This window comes from Zalophus californianus, chromosome 2 (assembly GCF_009762305.2).
Source record: "Zalophus californianus isolate mZalCal1 chromosome 2, mZalCal1.pri.v2, whole genome shotgun sequence".
In the NCBI taxonomy this organism is placed as follows: Eukaryota; Metazoa; Chordata; class Mammalia; order Carnivora; family Otariidae; genus Zalophus; species Zalophus californianus.
The window spans coordinates 32,781,306-32,806,004 of NC_045596.1; the positions used below are offsets into that span (position 1 = coordinate 32,781,306).

Genomic DNA, 24,699 nt, shown 5'->3' on the forward strand with positions numbered 1-24,699 from the left:
CTCTTTAAAAATATTCAGGATTCCAAAGAGCATTTGTTTACATGGGCTAAACAACATTGTGTTAGAAATTAAGACAGAAATTATTGGAACATTTATTTTAAAATAACTATAATAGGGGTGCCTGGGTGGCTCGGTCGGTTGGGTGGCTGACTCTTGATTTCAGTTCAGGTCATGATCTCAGGGTTAGGGTCATGAGATTGAGCCCCGCATGGGCATGGAGTCTGCTTGGGATTCCCTCTCTCTCTCTCTCTCCCTCTGCCCCCACCCCACTTGCCCCTGGCTCTCTCTCTTTAACAATATAGTTACTGGGCGCCTGGGTGGCTCAGTTTGTTAAGCGACTGCCTTCGGCTCAGGTCATAATCCTGGAGTCCTGGGATCGAGTCCCACATCGGGCTCCCTGCCCAGCAGGGAATCTGCTTCTCCCTCTGACCCTCTTCCCTCTCATGCTCTCTATCTCCCATTCTCTCTCTCTCAAATAAATAAATAAAATCTTTTAAAAAAACAAAAAACAATATAGTTACTATAATAAACCAAAAATGCTATAATAAACCTATTACATTCTTATATCTTGTATAATATATCTTGAGTGAAAATAATTGTGTTTTCCAAGATCGAATCTCTTTTTAATGCCTGGCTACACAGATCACAGCTGGATTTTCACATATGCTTTTGCAGTCAGTATGTGCATATATTGTTTTGGTTGAAGTAGATGAAGAAAATTCAATCTCATACAAATATGTAGTTGGAAAGTGAAGAAATATTTTAATAACTTTTTCAGATAATTGTGGATATTATTCTTCAGTACTACACTAAATCCAGACAAGGGGTCATTCCTCAAAGGTTAGTTGCAATGTGGAATCTGAAATGTTACCAGTGAATTTTTTTGTACTCTGTTACATTAAAATCCACTGGTCTGTCTCACACCTTGACTGGAGGTTATACCCATGCATGATTTTGTAACATCATGCATTGGTCATATAGAAAATATTAGTTCACTGGCTTATGCAGATCTTCCAAATATTAACACATTTCATTATATGATTTCAAGCAATCGCATTTATTAATCTCACCATCAATTTAATCAAAACATCTTTAAGTGTATTGAGAAGCTGTCAAGTCACAGGGGCAGATATATGTTCTAAAACTCTAATTTTCAGTTGGAAGTTTGAATTTTATCATTGGCAACAAATTCTGCCAGTTGTTTTCCTTGATGTGACAGGCTCACCTAGTTCATTTGTGATAAAATGTCTGCCAAATACCCAACTCTTGATAAACATAGTTTGTCTCAATTATTATTTTAAGTAAAAATAGTTCCATGGAAATAATGGCTAATTTAGCTCACAACTCAACCAATTGTGCAAATGCTTAACCATGTGCTTTGGTATGCAGTAGAAGTGCTTTCTCTATCCTTCCCATGAATGACAAAGAATATTAAAAAGGCATGTATTGAAAAGTTGAAGTTTAATAAAATCAATTTCTACTGCTTCATCAAACACATTCTAAAGTGAAACTGGTAAAAAAAAAAAGGGAGGGGGCACCTTGCTGGCTTAGTTAGTAGAGCATGTGACTTTTTTTTTTAAAGATTTTATTTATTTATTTGACAGAAAGAGACACAGTGAGAGAGAGGGAACACAAGCAGGGGGAGTGGGAGGGGGAGAAGCAGGCTTCCCACTGAGCAGGGAGCCCAATGTGGGTCTCGATTCCAGGACCCTGGGATTAAGACCTGTGCCGAAGGCAGATGCTTAACGACTGAGCCACCCAGGCTCCCCAAGCATGTGACTCTTGATGTCGGGGTTGTAAGTTCGAGCCCCACGTTCAGTGTAGAGATTACTTAAAAATAGAATCTTTTTAAAAAAAAAGTGAGGGGCTCCTGGGTGCTCAGTCAGTTAAGCATCTGCCTTTGGCTCAGGTCATGATCCCCGGGCCCATTAACATTTAATAAAAATGTTAAATAAATAAATAAATAAAAGTGCAATTCTTAGTAAAAAAAAAAGTAAAACTGGTATTTTTTTTTTTAAACAAGCTCTATACTCGATGCAGGGCTCAAATTCAGGACCCCGAAATCAAGTCGCATGCTCCACCAACTGAGCCAGCCAGATGCCTCTGAAACTGGTATTTTTGGTCTTTTTCTTTTTTTAAGATTTATTTATTTATTTTGGGGGGGAGGGGCAGAAGGAGAGAATCTCGAACAGAGACTGATGTAGGGTTTGATCTCACCACCCATGAGATCATGACCTGAGCTGAAACCAAGAGTAAGATGCTTAAGTGACTGAGCCACCCAGGAACCCCAAAACTGGTATTTTCAAAAGTGAGTGCATGGTATTAATAAAATTATTAATAGTATAGTAATTGTTTTGTTCGCTATTGCTTTTATGTCATCAGTGCAAATGTCAACATAGCAAAAGGCAAATAATGTCTTAGTTGTATTATGATAATAGTTTGGTCATTGCAGACTGATCCCCGAAAACATTATCAGGGACCCCCCACATTTCTGTGGACTGAACTTTGAGATGAATTCTCCCTATCCCTGACAGAATGTAAATCCTGCAATTCCAGAGGTTTTCTGTTTCTTGTTCACTGATATACCTCTAGGGCCTACATTGTGCCTGGCACATAGTAGGCACTCAATAATTATTTGTTTGATTAATTAATTTTTAATGAAGTAATCAACCAGAACTAGATCATAATAGTGAGGAGCTTATAATCTGCATTACTGGAAACCCATTTTTTAAAAATTTAGTTTTGAATAGGTAAAATATACAAGAGGGTACATGGTGAAAATTCTCCCATTTTGCCTTCTCCAAGGCATTTAAGTTGTTTTCTCAGAGATATGCCCTACTGTCAGTTTCTTATGCCTTTTTCCAGTGATATTTTGAGGATTCACAAGTATATACACCAGCATATTCCTTTCTTCCCTCACACATATGGTGGTATACTACATACAATATGGACTGCATAGTGCTTTTTCAAAAGTAAACTTTTTATTTTGGAGTAATTGTAGATTTACAGAAAAGTTTCAGAGATTCTTGTATACTCTTTACCCACTTCTACTAATGTTAACATCTTACATAACCATAGTACCATGTCAAAACTAAGAAATTAATATTGGTACAATACTATTAACTAAATTACAGAATTTACTTAGATTTCACTAGTTATGTCCTTTCAGTTCTAGGATCTAATCCAAGATAACACATTGCATTTAGCATACTGCTTTTTTTGCCTTAAAATGTACTTTGGGAATTGTCTCATTATCAGTTAATATGTAGTTGCCTCATTCTCTGGTAGGACTGTAGAATGACTTCCTAGAAGTAGAATTTCAAGGCCAATGATTATATGTGTTTAAAAATGACCAGGGGCGCCTGGGTGGCTCAGTCGGTTAAGTGTCCGACTCTTGATTTTGGCTCAGGTCATGATTTCAGAGCCTTGAGATGGAGCCTCTGTGTGGGGCTCCATGCTAAGTGGGGAGCCTGTATAAGATTCTCTCTCTCCTTCTCCCTTTGCCCTTCCCCTGCTTTCTCTCTCTCTCTCAAGAAAAAAAAAAAAGACCAAACCCCTCTCCGCCAAAGAAATTACCATACTCTTCTAAGCAGTCCCCCTGTGCTTTGAGTGTTGCAAGTTTCTTTGAAGTTCCAAGATTAAGATTGGGGACTGAATGAAGTTGACAAATGTAAATTACTCAAAACACTTTTTGCAGACTTCAAAATAACTATTTTTTTAAGATTTTATTTATTTTTATTTATTTTTTTAAAGATTTTTTATTTTTTATTTTTTTTTGACAGAGAGAGACACAGCAAGAGAGGGAACACAAGCAGGGGGAGTGGGAGAGGGAGAAGCAGGCTTCCCGCGGAGCAGGAGCCTGATGCAGAGCTCGATCCCAGAACCCTGGGATCATGACCTGAGCCAAAGGCAGATGCTTAACGACTGAGCTACCCAGGCGCTCCAAAATAACTATTTTTAATGTACTGACACAAATACACATAGCATTGCATGATTTACATTATACCAGTAATTCCTTGTACCATGACCCAGAGGTATAGTTGGTTCCTCTTAGGACCACTAGGGGGCTCTGCTGGAAGGGTTTTTATAATTTATGTTAGTCCACTTTGGAAGATGTTTCCAAAAGATGCTTTAGAATTCTGAGCTTTTAAAACTTGAAAGAGATCATCATCTAATCCAGCTTCTTTATTTTGCTGATGAGGAAACCAAGGTTGGCTAAGATAGCTAGCATGGAGGAGAGCTGGGATCAAAAATCTCTTCTTGGTTCCTGTGGCAGAAGTTCAAGAACTTTTTTTCCATGTACTTCCACTTGAATGATTCACTGCCGGGGGATAGTTCCTTTTTGGTGCCATAATTTTAGTAATTTTTGCTAAGACCGTGTATTTGTGATATTTTTCTAGGAGGACACTTTACTAATTGATTAGGTGAAAGAAGCTCATGAAATAAAGACTAAATAACCTTTATTACTTATTGTATTTAAAGCACCGCTCGGCACCAAAACCATATTATTTACTGAAACCCTAGCAACGACTTTCAAATTGCCTTTCGAGCTTACTTCCCACTTAAAATATTTTACTCTTATCTTCATTTGTTCATTCAATATTTATTGAGTGCCTACTAGTGCCAGACACCGTTGTAGGCCCTAGGCTTACAGAAGTAAAGCTACCGTTCCTCCACAAGAAGCCTCTATTTCTCCATTTTTCACTTTAATATACAAACTATTTTCACATGTTTTAGTTTAGTGGTTCTCATAGTGTAGCAGCAAGAGAACTTGTTAGAGGTGCAAATTATTGGGCCCACCCCACACTCTAGGGATGGGGGTCTAGCAACCTGGTCTTTTTTAACAAGCTCTTCAGGGAATCTGATGTACACTCGAGGTTAAAAACTATTAAAACAGTATTAATTATCTCAGTAGTTCAGAGATCAACATCTGGCTTCTAAATCCACCTCAGGCATCTACATAGAGTACCTGTTTGAAATACACCTGATGGGACCCAACAACGACCACTCTTAATTCAGTGACGTGTGGTACCTGGAACGATCGGATTAGTAGTGACACTCTAATGGCTTCAGAACAAAAACGGACGGCACTGGATTTTTCTGGGCTACACCAACAGAAAATGGGCCGTATCGAGTTCTGGAATGGTGCTTTTATACACTAGACACAGTCAGGCACATTAAGCCTGTGGGTTCTGGGTCTGGCTGAGTCAGGACGGCGCTTGTAGGCGCTGGTAGCCGAGTGGGGCCGCGTGAACCCGTTAGCTTGGTCTCAGTCTTCAGTCAGAGGCCATGGGCTGGAAGACCCGACCACACCGCAGTGATCTGAAGAGTGACGGCGGCACAAGAGAAGACCCGGGAGGCCCTGGCAGGGCGGGCCGGCGCGGAAGCCGCACCCTCCTGGCCCCAGACGCCGGCAGGGCGGAGCCGCGCGGCCGCAGCTCCGGCAGAGACGCGCGGCGCGGCTCGGCGCGGGTTCGCGTTTGAGGCGTATGGGGCTACAACGGGAGCGGCTGCGCCGCCCGGCCGGGTCACCGTCTTGCGCATGCGCGGACCCGGCGCCATTTTGGTGGCCGGGCGCGGAGGTGATTCCACACTGAGGAGAGCGCGGCGGCCGGGGTGGCAGTGGCAGCGTTCGTGTGCTCCGGTGTGAATCGCCGAGGGAGGAGGCGGTGGTGGAAGAGGTGGCGGCGGTGGCGGTGGTCGTAGCGGTGGCGGAGGAGGCGGGTACGAATCAGCTGCGGGCGGAGACATGGCCAACATCGCGGTGCAGCGAATCAAGCGGGAGTTCAAGGAGGTGCTGAAGAGCGAGGAGGTCAGAAATGAACTCCCGGACATCCCCCACCCCAGCCCAGGGCGGGAGGGTTTTTCCAGCGGAGACCCCAGTATCCCCGGTAACCCCTGGGTGGCCCTCCTTGCGGTCGCCCTTCTGCCTGTGGGGAAGCAGCAGTCTCCCCCTGCTTCCGTCGCCTTCTCCTCCCCTCCCTGGGCCCTGGGATGGACCGCCTCGCGGGCGGGTGGTCTGGAGAGGAACACGGTTTGGGGGGCAGATGAAGAAGGGGGCACTTCTTGGAGGGGTGTGAGCTCTAGAGAGAGCCCCGAGGCAGTGGCAACAGCTGGAAGTGTGGCTGTAGGGTGTGGAGGGAGCAGGCCGAGCCTGAGAAAACCCGGGAAGTGGGTTGGGGGAAGGGGAAAGGTGGTAACTGGATCCGGAGAGCCGCGCTGCTCAAAGGCCCACACTTTTAAGGGTATTCTACATTATAGCCTGTTTGGCCTCCACTGTCCTTTCCTTTGGGAAGGAGCGGTAAAAGGCCTTAGGTATTGATGAAAGAAGGACGTTCAGAGTTACTCCCTCCTTAGTTCGGTGTTGGGAGAGAAGAGGAGACATAATGGGATACTATTTTATTTGAGTGGGAGATAAGGGAATTTTCACCTGAGGTAGGAAATTAATTCCGAATTAGATCATTATCTCATTTTCACCGACCCCCGGGCCCCCAATTTCTAGGCCTCTTTTCTGTTGACATCTAAAGCGTTTTGATTGGGTGAAGGCAAGTTGTTTGGTGTATTAAAGGCATTTAAATGTTTTTCGTTAGGAAAAAATAATGAAGGGTATGAGTAGCTTATTTCAAAAAATTGTTTACAAGTTACAGATCAGAGTCTCTAAGACAATGCCTCTGTGACTGTTGTGTTGTGCCATGAAACTTCATTATGATGTCCCTCATAGTTAACTTGATTCTTACTTTTGAAAAACAGTCCTATTAAAAACGTGGGATTTCACCACATCAATACATTATTATACCTCCTTATTGAGTAGGTTTGTCTCGATGTATCTTATCTGAAATTATTAAAAACATTTTTTTGGTCTCAAGCTGCTCTTGAGTCTTGCAGAATTTACTCTGATGTTGGCCATATTTATTTATGTAATGTATTTAAAATTCCCTAGCGATTTGACTCAAAACTATGCAAGTGTTGGTACAATTTTTCATACTCAAATCAACAAGAATGCCAAGTTGTTTTTCCTCCTTGGATTTAACAAAGAGAGATGAAAAAGTAATGCTGAAATACTTATTATTTTCAAGATGTTACATACCATTGTTAAATGTATCATTATTTGTATCTTTCTCATGTTGGAACTTTGATAATCTAAATGATTTGTGAAATTCATCATTCTAAGTATGTGATGAGTAATAGACATAAATGATAGTACTTGAGCTTTATTTGTGTCACTGATTCTACAGTGATCATTTTTCCAATTAGACATGTTGAATATAATTCTTTAAAATTAACTTAAAAATAACCAGTACTAGCAGATTGATTGAATGTAGTAGTCTGTGAGAAATGATGTTTTACAGAGCATGTGTATGAACTCTGACCTCTGTATTTGTTCAAGTGCCAAAACTCTGAATGGAAGGATGACTTTGTATTTTTGCGGTACAGTGCAGAAATAGGGTCATAAATGTCTGTACTGATATACAGTGAAACAATAATTCTAACTTTTTATTTGCAAGAAAGTATATTCCAGGATAGTTGACATATATATTCCTAATGAAAGATTCAGTTAATACAGTTGCCAACAGCCCAAAACATTTCTTCTGTAATAAAGTTGTACAAGCCTGAGAATATAAGACTTCTTTCAAATACTTTATTTTCTGTTACTTGAAAATGGTAAGTTACTGCTCTCGTAATTCATATGGTCTCTTTGCTTATATGAGGTGACATTCATCATGATATTTTTAGTACTTCAATTAAAGCTTAAATCTAGTATTGCTCTAGTATGCATATTGTTAAAACAGTACTGCTTTTTATATGTAAGGGATACTGAAGCCTTGCTTCAAGTAAGCATTATAGTATTTCAGAGGAAGAGAATAGGAAATGCAACAAATTATCTTTTTTTAAGAAGAGTACCTTTATAAATCTGGAAGGAAACTTCTTCCAGAAAATAAGTTGCAGAGTACATTTAGAAAAGGGTCAGATAATTTAATCTTGGATTATAACCAATAAATAGCTTTATTTTCACCAGTATTTTATTTCATTGATAATTTAGTAGGCCCAGTTCTATGAGTGGATAATGTTGATTACTTTCAGCTTATTGAAGGATTTGTAATACAGTCCACGTGTTTCCTTTTTAAGTGTGGAAATGTAGTATTTTGAGTGTCTGGTCAAGTAACCAAGTATTTCATCATTTCATTTATGTAACTCTCCACATTTACCAAAGTTTGTTTCATCTGCTCTTGTTTACTAAGAATACCGGTTGATTTGAGGATTTTTTTTTTTTTTTGGCCTTTTAAGTTGTCTTACGAAGATAGCTGACATTTGCTGAATTCTGACCATAAGAAGTTGTAAGTGACCATTCTTGGAATGTGTTAATTAAAATATAATCAAGATAAATCAAATGTGAAAAGCAAGGTGCAGAATAGTGTGGAGGAGGCCACCATTTGTGTTGGAAGAAGGGGAAAATATATGTATTTGTCTCAATGAGAAATTGGTAAAATTGATTACTTCTATATAAGGGAATGGGCGTCTGGGGTAACAGGCATCAAAGGATCCCTTTTGAGTTTTGAGTCATGCAAATATATTATTTACTTAAAATAATAAATAAAGGCACCTAGACCTTTTTCCCTTGAGACTATTTGGAAATCCATCCTTTATGTGTCAGACATTAATTTTATATGTGTGTGAATTTTAAGTAATATTTCAAATTGCCAGGAATGGAAAATTGATTAAAATACATTTTATAGTTATTTTATGAGTCAAATTACTAAGTGAAATGTTGATTGTGAGGATATAATAAAACTATAATCCATATTCACAGGTTGTATTATTATTATTGCTGTTAACAACTAACCACCATTTGTAGAGTGGCTCTCAGTACCATTTGTTTATGCATTACTGCTAATTTTCAAGAACATTTCTTTGATTTAGATTTCTTATTTCTTAGATGAGGAAATTGAGTTTCAAAGAAGTTAAATTATTTGTCTGTAAACATATAGCTTTGGGATTTGGATCTAGGTCTGCTTGTGTTTATATTGTACCACACTGTCATTACTTTACAAGGATAGGCATGCTTTAATTATTTAAAAATAACTGAGACTGGCTTGTATTACTGGTTACAGGATTTAAACACAACCTAATTTAAAAAAAATAAATAAACACAACCTAATTTAATAGTTTAAACGTTAAAATAAGGGACGCCTGCGTGGCTCAGTCGGTTAAGCGTCTGCCTTTGGCTCAGGTCATGATCCCAGGATCCTGGGATCGAGTCCCGCATGGGGCTCCTTGCTCAGTGGGAAGCCTGCTTCTCCCTCTGCCTGCTGCTCCCCCTGCTTGTGGTCTCTCTCTCTCTCTCCCTCTGACAAATAAATAAAATCTTAAAAAAGAAACACATTAAAATAAGTGTTAACCTCTAAATTAAAGATTTAGTTGATGTTAATATTCAAAATACTTTTAAAAAATATTTATTTGAGAGAGAGTGCAAGCTGTGGGAGGGGCAAAAGGAGAGTGAGAGAGAGAATCTCAAGCATACTCCCCACTGAGCTCAGAGCCCTGCATCAGGCTTCATCTCAAGACCCTGAGGTCATGACTTGAGCCGAAACTGAGTCAGACACCTAACAGACTGAGCCACCCAGGCACCCCTGCAAAATACTTTAAAATTTGAAGCTCAGTGAAGTAAAATGCCCTTAAGTCAGTGCACATACCCATGTTTGATTGTTTGTTATATGTTATTTGTAGTTTTTTCATATTGTAATTGTACTTTGCTAACATTTTCTAAGATTTCAATAGGGAATATTTAAATTTATGGCATTACAGATTGGTTTCATGGAAACTACTGTAGTGTAAGTTTTCTTTTATGTGTTTAAATGGATTTTGTATTTAGTGTCATTTTAAATTTAATGTATTTGATCTAGGTTGATCTATAGAACTAGTTGGCAAGTCTTTAGAAGTAAATCTGTTGATTTCTGTAGACCATAGTTTCTCATCCTTAGCACTATTGACATTTTAGGCGGATAATGAATTCTTTGCTGTCAGAGTGGCTCTTCTTTGCATTGTAGGATGTTTTAATAGTATCCCTGGCTTCTATCACTAGCTGCCAGTAGCACAGCTAACCCTCCTCCCGACCTCCTTACCCTCGCTCCCTGCCAGTTGAAGCAACTAAAATGTCTCCAGACTTTGCCAAATGTTGAGAACCACTGCTGTAGACAAAACTCTTTAGAAGAACATTTCAGACTATTAACTTTGTAAGATGTGTAGTATATTTTATCTAAAAGATGGACAGTAAAGGTACAAAAAAGTTTATAGCATGGCTACTACTAGTTTTGAGTGATCTCTTTAAGATTTTATATTTGTTTTCCCTTTGTGAATGATTTTTTTCTTTTAAACTCTTTCCTTTTTGATTTAAAGAAAAAGGTGAAATTCCCTGCTGGAAATGAATGTAACTGGAATTTGAACAGTTTTTTTAAGAGGAAAAGAGCAGTTTTTACAGTTACATAAGTTACAGCTCTGTGTAACTTATTTGAATAGTGTGCCTTAGGGGGTTCTGGGTGTGGGCTGAGTGAGGAAAGCTTTTGATGGGGTAAAAAAAAAATTATACCTGTTCAAGTAATACTGTTTGGGGTGCATTTCTTGTTTTATTTTACTATTGTAAAGACTTTGATCTCTGTCCATCAGGCATAGATTTAGATGCATCTGGGATTTCCTACATGTCACCCCTTTGTGAAGAATATATATTCTTATTTTCCAGTAAATAATGTTATCAACAGTTATTGAGCATATTAACCACAGCTCCAGATTTACTTGGTTGGAGATAAATAAAAATGTTAGGTGCAAGAGTAAATATTATGGGAGTTTTTAGAGTATATGTATGGAGGGAGGGTTTTGTTTTTGTTTTGTAGTTTTTATTTTAATTCCAGTTACTTAATATACAGGTTTATATTAGTTTCAGGTCTATAATATTGGAGGGAGGTTTTTGAGCTCTGTTTTGAAGGAAAGTTAAGACTGACCTCAAATTTCAGAAGACAGTGCCAAAGGAATTACAGGAATACTGGAATTTATAAGTAAATGATTTTTTTTTTCTGTAGGCACCTGAATTGGAACGAGGGTGCAGAGATTATTGACAAAATTAGGCAAGAAACACATTTACATATTTAGAAAGTTTGCGTGCACAGCTCTGATATACACACATAGTTGTGGAATTAGCACCTAAATATCTTCACTATTATCTTTAGGAAAAAAACACCTTTTTTCATGTCAAAGTAAAAGGTAACCATAAAGTATGACCAGCACCCAGATCAGGTCTGAAACAATATTACCAGCACCACAGGAACGCCCAGCCATCTCTTTCCAGGCACTTTCCTGACTTCTGATAGTACAGATTTGCTCTGAGTATGTTTGAGTAAAAGAATAGACGTGAGTGTATACTATATGATTGTTTTAATTTTGAAGGTTTTCAAAAGATGCCCTTCAGAATCTTTGTTCGGGGGGCATCTGGGTGTCTCAGTCAGTTAAGCATCCAACTCTTGATCTTGGCTAGGGTTGTGAGTTTGAACCCTGCATTGGGCTCTGTGCTGGGCGTGGAGACTACTTAGAGAAAAAAACAAAACGGGTGCCTGGAAGGCTCAGTCGTTAAGCGTCTGTCTTCGGCTCAGGTCATGATCCCAGGGTCCCGGGATCGAGGGATCCTGCTCAGGATCCCTGCTTAGCAGGGAGTCTGCTTCTCCCTCTCCCTCTCCCTCTCCCTCTCCCTCTCCCCCTCCCCCTGCTGTGTTCCCTGTCTCACTGTGTCTCTCTGTCAAATAAATAAAAAAATCTTTACCAAAAAAAGAGAAAGAAAAAAAAAATCTTTGTTCAAAGAATGTATTAGTAGTGTCTTAGAAAATGCGTTAAAATGCATTGAGTATTCCAGTTGAAAGAGACTTTAGATCTAGGCCAGATTCCTCGTCTGTAAGATCAGGAAACTGAGGCCTGAAGAGATTGATGGTTTTTCAGTGATACAGATCTGGTTAATGAACCCAGGCTTTTTGCATACCAGTCCATTCTAACCATTATATATGATTGCTTTATGGGACTATTTTTTTCATAAATAATACTGTAAATGTTGAATGCTAATAAAGTATGAGTGATGATTTAATATTGACTATTGTATTTAAGTATATTTTGCCTTTTTTTCTGTCTTGGTGTGAGAACTTAAATTTGGCAGGAGGCAGAGATATTTCACTCCTTAAGCATGATAGAGTAAATTTAGCTTAGTGATTAAGAGCGTGGGCTTTGGAATTAGATTTGCTTTGAGTCCTGGCTTTTCAATTTAACACCTGCAGCATTTTGACTCTGTATCTTAGTTTTCCTATCTGTAAGAATGTAGGAAGATTGAGCCTTTACAGGGTTCAGAGCAATTCCTGGGACATACGAACGGATAGCTGTTAAGATGTCAAAATTAGCTATATGTTCATATTCTGCTTATTGTTGTTTTGGATCATAAAGGTTTCCTTCAGTGGTGTAGTGAAAGCTCTATGTGAATTTGCCTGCAGAAAAGATTTAAATGAAGGGGCTTTAGTATTTCTGATAGAGTTTCTTTGTCACCTGTGTGCAAACAACCTGTGGCCAAGGGGAATGCAAAAGAAAAATGTGGGCCTTGTTCTCAAGATGTTAGTTATCTTTAGGAGACAGTTATAAATTGGGGAAGAGTTTGTGTTAAAATGTGACCTTTTTAGTGAAAAAGAAGTGCTTTATTTGGAAGCCTTTCAGATAAGACAGCTTTACAGGATTATTTGGGATTTCTTGATAAGGCTCTGGTGGCCTTGAACTGCACCAGATCAGCCCTATGGTATATGTAATTTTGAATCCCTTGGTAAACTTCCTATCTTACTTTATTTTTTTTTTAAGGTTTTATTTGAGGGGGCGCCTGCGTGGCTCAGTCGGTTAGGCATCTGCCTTCTGCTCAGGTCATGATCCTGGGGTCCTGGGATCAAGCCCTGAGTAGGGCTCCCGGCTCAGCAAGGAGCGTGCTTCTCCCTCTGCCCCTCCCCCTGCTCATGCTCACTCTCTCTCTGTCAAATAAATAAATAAAATCTTTTAAAAAAAGAGATTTTATTTGAGAATGAGAGAGTGTGCACACTTGAGAGCACGAGTCAGGGGAGAGGCAAGGGAGAGGAAGAAACAGACTCCCCGCTGCGCAGGGAGCCTGATGGGGTTGGATGCCAGGACCCCGAGATCACGACCTGAGTGGAAGGCAGATGCTTAACTGACTGAGCCGCCCAGGTGCCCCTAAAATTCCTATTTTAAAATTGGGTCTTGGAAAATAGAAAGTGATGGTCACATCCATCTGACATCCGTGGTGTTCTCTTACGTAATTTTGCAAAGGAGAGAACTTCATTTCATTCAAAACCTTTGTCCTTTTTCTCCCTTTAGTTCTTTGCTTTTAGCAAATTTAAAATAATAAATACTTAGAGTTTAATGCCTACTATCTGGCATTTTTTATGTATGGCAGCCTTATGAGATTGATGTTATTTTTATTTTACAGATTAGAAAATTGCAGCTCCGAAGAAAGTACGTAACTTTCTCAGTATCAAGCAACTTGGTAGAACAGGGGTTGGAAACTAGGTCTCTGACTCCCAAATATTTACTGATAATGGTAGAAAGAAAAGTGTACAGGGCGCCTGGGTGGCTCAGTCAGTTAAGCGACTGCCTTCGGCTCAGGTCATGATCTTGGAGTCCCAGGATCGAGTCCCGCATCGGGCTCCCTGCTCAGCGGGGAGTCTGCTTCTCCCTCTGACCTTCTCCCTCTCATGCTCTCTCTCTACCATTCTCTCTCTCTCTCTCTCTCTCTCTCTCTCTCTCTCAATAAATAAATAAATAAATAAATAAATAAATAAAATCTTAAAAGAAAGAAAGAAAAGTGTACAATCATGTCTGCTGCTTGCTACCTGTCCATTATTTTTAAAGATGCTTTTTAAAATTATGGAATATTTTATACTTAGAAGTTTAGAAAACAGTGGGTGTGAACACCTTTATGGTCATGGTATAGATTTAACAGATCTTAACTCTCTCATACTTGGTTAACTTGCCCTTTCCCTCAGGAAATAAAACAACATACAGATGAAGTTCACTTTGTAACCTTTTCCCTTTTCCATTCTCTTAGAAGTAACCACTGTGCTGAAGATGCCTGTATCCTTCCCATTCATACTTTTGTTTTTACTATTGAAACCGTAGTAATTTTGAGTATAAAAGCACTTTTTAGTGTTTTTAAAAGTTTAAAAAATTTTTTTCATAGATTGTAATATTCTACATCTGCAACTTTTCTTCTTCTCCTCCTCCTTCCTCTTCTTCTTCTTTTAAAGATTTTATTTATTCATTTGAGAGAGAGAGAGACAGAGCAAGCACAAGTAGGGGGAGAGGCAGAGGGAGAGAGAGAAGCGGATTCCCCACCAAGCCGGGAGGCCGACATGAGGCTCTATCCCAGGACCTGGAGATCATGACCTGAGCCGAAGGCAGACGCTTAACCATCTGAGCCACCCAGATGCCCCTCCTGCAACTTTGCTTTTTAGTGTTCTTTTTTTTTTTTTTGAGAATTTATCCATGACAATGCATATTGCTTTAGTTCTTTAAATTATGTAGTTCACATCAGTTTTGTTGTTGTTTATTCATTCTCTATGGACAGCATGTAGTTTCAACTTTCAGCTGTTGTACAAAAAAAAAAAAAAGCATCGAACATTACTATATATGTTTTCTCAGACACCTGAGAGTTTTTCCTAGGAGATAGTATTGTAGGATCTGAGTGTATTTGCATCTTCTGCATTGCTGGATATTGCTTCATCCTACCAGTGATTGTATCAGTTTACACTCTTCTAGCAGTGTGTAAGAGTTCTAGTGACCTGACATTTCTAAGACTTACATTTTTGTAAGTCTGGTGGATGTGAAATGGTAGCTTATTTTAATTTTAATTTCCTTTACCAGTAGAGATACTAAGCATATTTTTGTGTTTATTGGCCATTAGGCTTTCTTTTGCAAACTTAGTGTTCTTATTCCTTACCCATTTAAAAAAATTTGGGGCACCTGGGTGGCTCAGTTGGTTAAGCATCTGCCTTCAGCTCAGGTCATGATCCCAGGGTCCTGGGATGGAGTTCTACATCTGTAGTCTGGTGCAGCCCTGGGACAGCAGGGAGTCTGCTTCTCCCTCTGCCCCTCCCTCCCACCCCTACCCCCCCTTGTGTCCCCCTCCCTCTTGCGTGTGTGCACACACACGCAAAAATAAGTAAATAAAAAAAATTTTTTTTAAGATTTTATTTATTTGACAGAGAGATCACAAGTAGGCAGAGCGGCAGGGAGAGGGAGAAGCAAGCTCCCCGCTAAGCAGAGAGCCTGATATGGGGCTCAATCCCAGGACCCTGGGACCATGACCCGAGCCGAAGGCAGACGCTTAACTGACTGAGCCACCCAGGTGCCCCAATAAATAAAAATCTTAAAAAAAAGTTGGATGGTTTGTATTTTCCTTATTGATTTGCAGGAACTCTGTATTTATATGATTTCGTCTACTTCCATTATGTGGCTTAATTGTTAACTTTTTTTTTATCCTCTTTTTTTTGGTAATTGTGGTACACTACACATATAAAACTTACCATCTTGTATATTTTTAAGTTACAATTTCAGTGTACATTTTTGTACAACCATTACCGCTATCCATCTACAGAACTAATTTCATCTTGTAAAACCGAAATTCTGTATCTTTTAAATGCTAACTCTACTTCTCTGTTGCCCAGCCCATTCTGTTCATCTACTTTTTGTCCCTATGAACTACTGTCTTATACATTATTTGTCCTTCTGTGACTGTTACATTTTTTTTAAATGTAATATTTTTAAAGATTTTATTTATTTATTTGACAGAGACACAGCAAGAGAGGGAACACAAGCAGGGGGAGTGGGAGAGGGAGAAGCAGGCTTCCCGCCAAGCAGGAAGCCCGATGTGGGGCTCGATCCCAGGACCCTGGGATCATGACCTGAGCCAAAGGCAGACGCTTAATGACTGAGCCACCCAGGCACTTCTGTGACTGTTTTATATTGCTTAATTTTGTCATATCTTCTATCTGAAGCTTAATTTTTAAGTAGTCACATTTTTAGGGGGGCGCCTGGCTGGCTCAGTTGGTAGAGTGTGGACTAGATCTTGGGGTTATGAGTTCAAGCCCCGTGTTGGGGGTAGAATTTACTTAGAAAGAAAGAAGTAAGTCACATTTTTCTGTTTTTTCCTGTATGGTATGCTTTTTGTATTTTGTTTAAGAAATCTTTAATTATCATAAAGATATTTTATATTTGGTTATAGGAGCAAATGTGGGTTATATTCCTTACTGTATTTAGGCTTCTATCTCTGCCGTATCATATGGAAACAACTACTTCAGGCATTACCGGTATCTTCCCATTTGTCAAATGCAGAGTAACTTCTCATCAGTCCATTTTGTCCATCTTTCACTTCATTTCTCAGAGCTTGCCTCTTGTGGTTGTTCTGATACTGCTGGTTTTCCTTCATAACTGTGTTACTACCCTTTCTAAGTTGATAGAACTCTATCTCCTAAATCTTTGTTTCCTCTTTTGCATTCCTTTCATTAATTACTCTAGGTCAGGTTTTCATATCCCAGATGGACTATAGTAAAACAGTTTGCTTATTATTATATTTTTAAACTTTACCTCTTTTTTATCCCTAGTTTTTTTGTTTTTTTTTTTCAAAGACTTTATTTGTCAGAGAGCATAAGCAGGGGGAGTGGCAGGCAGAGGGAGAAGCAGACTCCCTGCTGAGCAAGGAGCTTGATGTAGGACTTGATCCTGATCCCAGTACCCTGAGATCATGACCCGAGCTGAAGGCAGAGGCTTAACTGACTGAGCCACCCAGGCGTCCCAAACGGTTTGCTTATTTACATTTATTTCTCTGCATCCTCTGTTCAGCTCTCCTGGTGCCATGCCACAGGACTGATTGATTGATTTTAAAAGATTTTATTTATTTGAGAGAGAGAGCACGGGAAGGGGAAGAGGGAAAGGGAGAAGCAGACTCCCCACTCAGTAAGGAGCCTGATGCGGGGCTCCATCCCAGGATCCTGGGATCATGACCTGAGCTGAAGGCAGACACTTAAATGACTGGGCCACCCATGGGCCACCCAGGTGCCCCCATGCCACATGATTTAATTTTTAAAATATGATCTTGTCATTTTCCTTTAGTTTCTCTACTGCCTATTGCATAAAGGCAAAACTTTTATGCTTTTGTTCTAGCCTACCTTTCTTGACCTATTTCCTGTCAAGTCTCGACACAGTTGCATGCCTACAGATACTTCACTCTCAGACCTTCAGCTACATTAAATTGCTCACCATTTAGTTGTTCTGTCTGCCTTGAATAAGCCCTTACCACCTCCTTTGCCTTTGAAATATACTTATCCTAAAATGCCACTCCTGATAAACGTTTTGTGAAAACACAGTTTATCCCTATTTTCCAGTGTCATTTTGTCAGGATTTTGTTAGAGTAGTTACATATATATTGGTAATTGTACATATGTCTTTCTGCTGCTGCTAGATATCATTGAGCTCCTTGAAGATACTTACTCATCTTTTTTCCTTCATCTTGTGTAGTGCCTGGAATTGATGGGCTTAGTAACATTTACAGTAAGCCAAAAAAATCTTTGAAGGCATCTACACTTTTTTTTGGAGGTGCTGCTGAATGTGCATAAACCCTTTGCATAGGTGTTAGGGCAGGCCTGTTATTCTTAATTATTTTCAGACTTTTTGGGATTACATATTTTTCTAGTGATTACAAATGCAGGGCTAGTATATGTAGACTTCTTTCTCAAGTGACTGTGGGTACTTTACTTTTAGGTTTCCTTGTTTTGTTTTGTTTTTGTGGGTTTTTTGGTTTGTTTTTGTTTAATTTGAGAGAGCGAGATTAAGCGAGCGAGAGAGAACATGAGTGTGGAGGAGGAACAGAGGGAGAAGCAGACTCCCCACTGGGCAGGGAGCCCAATGTAGGGCTCTATCCCAGGACTCTAGGATCATGACCTGAGCCGAAGGCAGACACTTAACTGACTGAGCCACCCAGGTGCCCCAAGGTTTCTTTGTTTTATGTGAACTATCCTATTTGGGATTGGCATACTTAAAGTGTGGGTTGTCTGATACTATTGCTTTTCAGCAGTGATAATACATTTTGCTTCATTTTTCTTAAATCCTTCTGTAGTATTTCCTTTTTTAAAAAAATAGAATATACTGAAGTTGATGCATCTATGGAACGTTTGGTTATTTCCAGTTTTTTTTTTTTTTGGTGCACGTGTGTAAGAATTTTAGGTGTGTATCTGAGAGTGGTATTACTAGGCCATTGGGTGTTTGGATGAGATATTAGGTGGTTAGATGTGTCAGACATTGTATTTGTAGGCTTGGTCATACTTTGTTATATCTTTAGGTATTTACTTAGGTGCTTTATCTCTTATCTGCTCTTAGGAACTGTGAGTGTGAGTCATTAAAGGCAGAGACTTATATTTTCAGGCCTCCATTGCTTAGCTCATTGCCAGGTAAGAAGGAGGCATTTGTTTTCCCAAATGAGTTTAAGGATTTTTTTTAAGCGCTAGGGAGCTCATACCCAACCATTATGAAAGTATGACTGCTTATCCTGCTTCTGAGACTAGGGACTTTATAATATGTTGATAAAGGCGACCTATTCTGTTCAGTGTAAGTGTTGATAATTTCATCAGTTTGTGCTTTGGGGTGATACAATGTCAAAGCCAAAAACTGGGAAATAAGATGGTGGGAAGGCAGTCTTTTTTTGATTTATTCTGTAGTTTTCCCTGTTAAAGATCTCAGGGGGCATCTGTTTAGTGTTATATATGACATCATCTGTATCACTGTGGGTTAACTCTTCAGTTTAAGTCTACATTTTTCTTCATTTATTCAACAAATATTTATTGAATGCCATCTATGTTGTTAATAAGGTAGACTTAGTCCAGGGCACCTGGGTGACTCAGTCTGGGCGGCTCAGTTAAGCCTCTGCCTTCGGCTCGGGTCATGATCCCAAGGTCCTGGGATTGAGCCCCACATTGGGCCCCTTGCTCAGCAGAGAGTCTGCTTCTCCCTCTGCCCCTCCCCCGTTCATGCTTGTGCGCGCTCTCTCTCTGAAATAAATAAATAAATCTTTAAAATAGTCCATGCTATTATGGAGTAAATTATGGTCTGGTAAGGCAATGAAACATTGAACAATTATATGTGTGTGTGTTGAGTTTAAATAAGGAGAACTGTTGGGGTGGGGTAACCTAACCTCAGGGAAAGAGTTCCTTGGGAATAATTCTTAAACTGATAGTTGGGAGGGTAAATTGGAATTAACTTAGTCATACAGTAGGATGATCAATTCTTACATGCATCCAGAAAGAACTAGTAATCGTTATACAGTCAATGTAGAACCATTTAATTGCTTTTCTCTTTTAAATAATTGGCCAGTTTCTGTGAATACAAAAGTAACATGTTATTATTGAATTTTGCAAAGTATATAGAACTATAATAAAGTAAAAATTATCTGTAATCCCACCCCTGGAGATAATTCTTTTCTTTAAAATATTTTTGTTTGTCTATGAAATATTTCAAACATGTAGAGATACATCTTCATTTTGGTTATTTCCTTCTATTTTTTTCTTTCATTTTTTTCTGTATGTGTATATATATACATACGTTTAGAAGTTTTTAAAAGAGCTTTGAATATAATTCCAATCAGACTTTCAACCCAGATTTGTAATTTTTAATGTTTTTCAGTGAGTTGAAGCTGGCTTTCACTACTAGTTTCCCTACTTTTTTTTTTTTAAGATTTTATTCATTTATTTGAGAGAGCATGCCCCCTGCACAGGCAGGGGGAGGGGCAGAGGGAGAAGCAGACTCCCCACTGAGGAGGGAACCCAGTGCTCCCTGAGAAACTCAAGAGTAAGCAAGCATCTTGGCTCATCTTTGTATCATCAGTACCAGCAGCTCTTTATTTAACAACTATTTGAGGGCTCCCTTTATCCTAGGTACCATGATATGTGCTGAGACTATAGTAATGAGTGGGGCAAGGTAAGACAGACAAATAAGTGATAAAAGCAATGCAGAGAAATACAGTACTGTATAGATGAAATTAATTGGCTGTTTTTGACTGGGTGTCCAGAAAAGTTCTTTCCTAGGACTCTTGACTTAAATTGAGATCTGAATGATAAAGCTATGTCTTTAGGGGAAGAAAATATTCCATATCAGAGGAAATAGTGAATGTAAAGGCCATAAATTAGGAATAAATTTGCTATGTTTAAGCAAGCAAAAGGTTATTGTGGCTGGAGTATTGTGGTAAGAGGCGGTGAATGATGCAAGATGAAGTTGGAGATGTAGGCAGGAGCCAGATCACATAAAACTTCCTAAGTCCAAAGTAAAGAATTTGTATTTTAAGTGACTCTGAAAGCCATTTGAGGATTTAAAGAACAAAATTTTTGTTTTTGAAAGACCACTTCAGGGGCGCATGGGTGGCTCAGTTGGTTGAGTGTCCAGCTCTTGATTTCAGCTCAGGTCATAATCTCAGGGCTGTGAGATCAATCCCCGCATCGGGCTCTGCGCTGGGCATGGAACGCTCTTGGGATTCTTGTCTTTCCCTCTCCCCCTTCCCCCTCACCCACCCTACCCCTACCACCCACGCATTCTCTCTAGATCTCTATTTAAAAAAAATTTGATGCCTTAAACTTATGACTAAGGGAGTAATTCAGGGTGATACCTGATTCCTCACTGCTAATGTGAGATGTATTTTTGAGCAGATAAAGGTTGCCCCTAAGGTTACGCATCTACTTTGTGGGATCCTTGGGAGTCAAGACCTGCCCGTCCCCCCTTTAAAAAAAGACCACTTTGGCTGCTGTGTGGAGAATGAATTGAAACTGAAGATGTAAAGAAAAAGGATGGGGCGCCTGGGTGGCTCAGTCGTTAAGTGTCTGCTCGGCTCAGGTCATGATCCCAGAACCCTGGGATCTCGCCCTGCATCCAGCTCCCTGCTCTCTGGGGGCCTGCTTCTCCCTCTCCCACTCCCCCTGCTTGTGTTCCCTCTCGCTGTTTCTCTCTCTGTCAAATAAATAAAATCTTCAAGGAAATAAAAAAATAAATTAATAAAAAGGATTTAGGAGTTAGGGGTTGAGTTTGGCTGGAGTAAAGTCAAGTCTGGAGAGAAGTATCCCAGAGTTGCTTGGTTAGGGATTTTACAGTGTTAATAAACTACTAACTTTCAGTTTACCATTCTTAGGAGTTTGACCCTTGTCCTTAAACTCTCGAAATGCCTGTCAGAGGTCCAGACAACATGTCTTAATTTCAGAAAGGGAAAGGTATAACCCACATGTCAGCTGAGTTTGCCCCCTTTATTTATTTTTTATTTTATTTTTTTTAAAGGTTTTATTTATTTGACAAAGAGAGACACAGCGAGAGAGGGGACACAAGCAGGGGGAGTGGGAGAGGGAGAAGCAGGCTTCCGGCTGAGCAGGGAGCCCGATGTGGGACTCGATCCCAGGACCCTGGGATCATGACCTGAGCCGAAGGCAGACGCTTAACGACTGAGCCACCCAGGCGCCCCAGTTTGCCCCCTTTAAAGAGCTTTCTGAGAAATCCCATTCAGTGACTTCTGTTTTTATTTATTTTTTAAAGATTTTATTTATTTATTCATGAGAGAGAAAGAAAGGCAGAGGGAGAAGCAGGCTCCCAAGGAGCAGGGAGCCCGATGTGGGACTCGATCCCAGCACCCTGGGATCATGACCTGAGCCGAAGGCAGACGCTTAACCATCTGAGCCACCCAGATGCCCTGTTTTTATTTTTTTATTCTTTTTTTATTTTTTATTTTTTTTAAGATTTTATTTATTTATTTGAAAGAGAGAGAATGAGAGATAGCACGAGAGGGAAGAGGGTCAGAGGGAGAAGCAGACTCCCTGCTGAGCAGGGAGCCCGATGCGGGACTCGATCCCAGGACTCCAGGATCATGACCTGAGCCGAAGGCAGTCGCTTAACCGACTGAGCCACCCAGGCGCCCTGTTTTTATTTTTTTTATCCTGGACTGTGTCATAACGTCTTCTTGGTTTAAGGGAAACTGGGAAATGTTTTTTTAGCTGAGCACATTGCTCCCCAATTAAAATCAGGGTTTCATTATGAAGGAAAAAGGAGAAAGGAAATTGGTTAGTCATCTTGCCCCGTGGAGGTGGGGAGTGGCAGGAATGAACTAATAAGCCAAGACCTTTGTAGATAGCCTAGGCAAGAGGTGATTGTAGCTTGGGATTACAGTTGAAATAGGAAGCTGAAGGGAGGTATTTGGGCTATGTTTTACAGGTAAAGTCACAGCAGCTTGCTGATGCAGATGAAAAGTGAAGAACCTAGAAAAACACCTAGACTTTTGTCTTTAGCAACCAGACAGTTGGTCGTGCTATTTTCCAAGATAGGAAAGAGCGGGAGGAGCACATTGAAAGTGTCAGGGAAGGGGTGCCTTGGTGGCTCAGTTGGTTAAGCGTCTGCCTTTGGCTCAGGTCATGATCTCAGGGTCCTGGGATTAAGCCCCACATCGGGCTCCCTGTGCAGTGGGGAGTCTGCTTCTCCCTCTCCCTTTGCCCAACCCTGCTCCCCTGCTCCCCCTCTCATGCTCTTTCTCACTCTTTCAGATAAATAAATAAAATTAAAAAAAAAAAACTGTTGGGGAAGATTTAAGAGTTTTGCTTTCGTTCTTGTTAGGTTAAAGCTTAGACTGGGTGACTTAACTCTAGGAGAATTTGGTTAGAAAAGGAGGGAGCCTAGACAAAGTTCTAGTGTTTGTCATGGACCCCTAGCATCTTTTGTAGTTGGGCCTAGAAGAAACATTGAAAGTTAAGGAGAGTGAGCTATTAGTGATATGTTAGGAAAACCAGGGGAGTGTGGTGTCTTTTTTTAAAGATTTTATTTATTTGACAGAGAGAGAGACAGTGAGAGAGGGAGCACAAGCAGGGGGAGTGGGAGAGGGAGAAGCAGGCTTCCCGAGGAGCAGGGAGCCCGATGTGGGGCTCGATCCCAGGACCCTGGGATCACGACCTGAGCTGAAGGCAGATCCTTAACGACTGAGCCACCCAGGCGCCCCTGTGGTGTCTTTGAAACCAAGAGAAAACAAGAGTTCCATGAGTGGTCAACTTTGTCATGCTGCTGAGTGAGAGAAATGACCACTGAATTTGCAGTGCAGTTATCATTGGTAACCTTGACTAGAATATTTTCATTGGAATGGTGAAGATGGATATATGGTTGGACAGAGTTAGTAAGAGGAAGTGAGGTGAGAAACTGGCAGCTATGGTCAACTTTTTAAAGTTTTGCTTTAAAGTTTTAAAGTTTTGGGTTTTAAACGGAGCAGAGAAGAAAGGGGGAGCTGCAGAAGAATATGGCTTCAGAAATCTTAAAAAAAATTTTTAAGGTTCTATTTATTTATTTTAGAGAGAGTGTGTGCACACAAGTGCGGGCAGGAGAGGGACAGGCAGACTCTGTGCTGAGCTCAGAGCCTGACTCGGGGCTTGATCTCACAACTGAGATCATGACTTGAGCCAAAATCAGGACTCAGACACTTAACCAACTGAGCCCCCCCCAGGTGCCCCTTAAAAATTTTCTCATATTCTACTGATTATGTTTATATGTTGATGGATGGGAAAAATTGATTATGCTAGAGAAAGGAGGAGTAAATGAACCTGCAAAGTCCTTGAGAAGAACGGGGGGCGGGGGTATTACTAGATAAATGGAAGGATTAATCTTTAATAGAAGCAGAAACACTTAGGGCAATGTTAAGTTTTCATTTGGGATTTGTGGTATTCACTTGAACATGAGACCAATTAATGATGGTTGTGTGTGTGTTTTTCCCCAGCAGTGCTGCTTGGGGCAGATACAGGGAGGTGGTTTTGTTTTGTTTTGTTTAAGTTAATTGGGGAATGAGTTTAACTAGCAGTGGGGCTTTGCCATATGAGTACCATGAAGGAACAAAAGCATCAAGGTTAGCAAGGAGTGATTGGTAATGATGGAGAGTGGTGATTCGATTAAGCCAGCTAATAGCTGGGTTTGGAGTACTAGTGAGCTTGATCTAAGGAGGTTGGGAATCTGAGAAACTTGAAATGGATTTCAGAGAAAGTACAGTTTCTGGTGATGACAAAATTATGTGTATGACCATGGGGATAAGAGCTTACAGTCTTGAAATATTTACTAGAAGCACAGTCTTTGTGTCCTTACTCTTTTTTGAGAATTAGAAATGTGCAAAGGTGACAGGTATAAGCAACAGTCTCATCAGCCACAGATTGCTGTTGCTAGTAACGTCTTTTTTTTTTTAAACCAAATCAAGGTCTTAGTATGTAGTATACTGTTCTGTATTTTTTTCTCTTAATATATTTTATATTTCCTTCCTTCCTTCCTAAGTAGGTTCCATGCCCAATGGGGGCTTGAACTCACCACCATGAGATCAAGACCTGAGTTGAGATCAAGAGTTGGACGTTTGGGGCACCTGGGTGGCTCAGTCACTTAAGCATCTGCCTTCTGCTAGGGTCATGATCCCAACATCCTGGGATTGAGCCCCGCATTGGGCTCTCTGCTCAGCGGGGAGCCTGCTTTCTCCCTCTCCCTCTGCCTACCGCTCTACTACTTGTGTGTGCTCTTTCTTTCTCTCAAATAAATAAATAGAATCTTAAAAAAAAAGAGAGATGTTTGACTGAACCACCCAGGCAC

At 40.1% G+C, this 24,699-nt stretch overlaps 1 protein-coding gene and 1 non-coding gene across 3 annotated transcripts in view; both read left to right on the forward strand.

The window, feature by feature from the left end:
* Positions 1-5,558: 5,558 nt before the first annotated feature.
* The window catches only part of UBE2K (ubiquitin conjugating enzyme E2 K), a 74,220-nt gene continuing 55,079 nt past the window's right edge, over positions 5,559-24,699 (forward strand). Inside the window, exon 1 of one of the 2 annotated variants that reach the window (XM_027599484.1) lies at positions 5,559-5,812. In XM_027599484.1, the coding sequence (XP_027455285.1) occupies positions 5,750-5,812 (63 nt within the window). In that variant the 5' untranslated portion in view covers positions 5,559-5,749. The remainder of the gene's footprint in view (positions 5,813-24,699) is intronic. The other variant, XM_027599485.2, reaches the window with a different exon arrangement.
* On the forward strand, positions 20,687-20,832 carry LOC113925993. Its single transcript, XR_003521105.1, has one exon. It is a non-coding gene; the product is annotated as a U12 minor spliceosomal RNA (small nuclear RNA).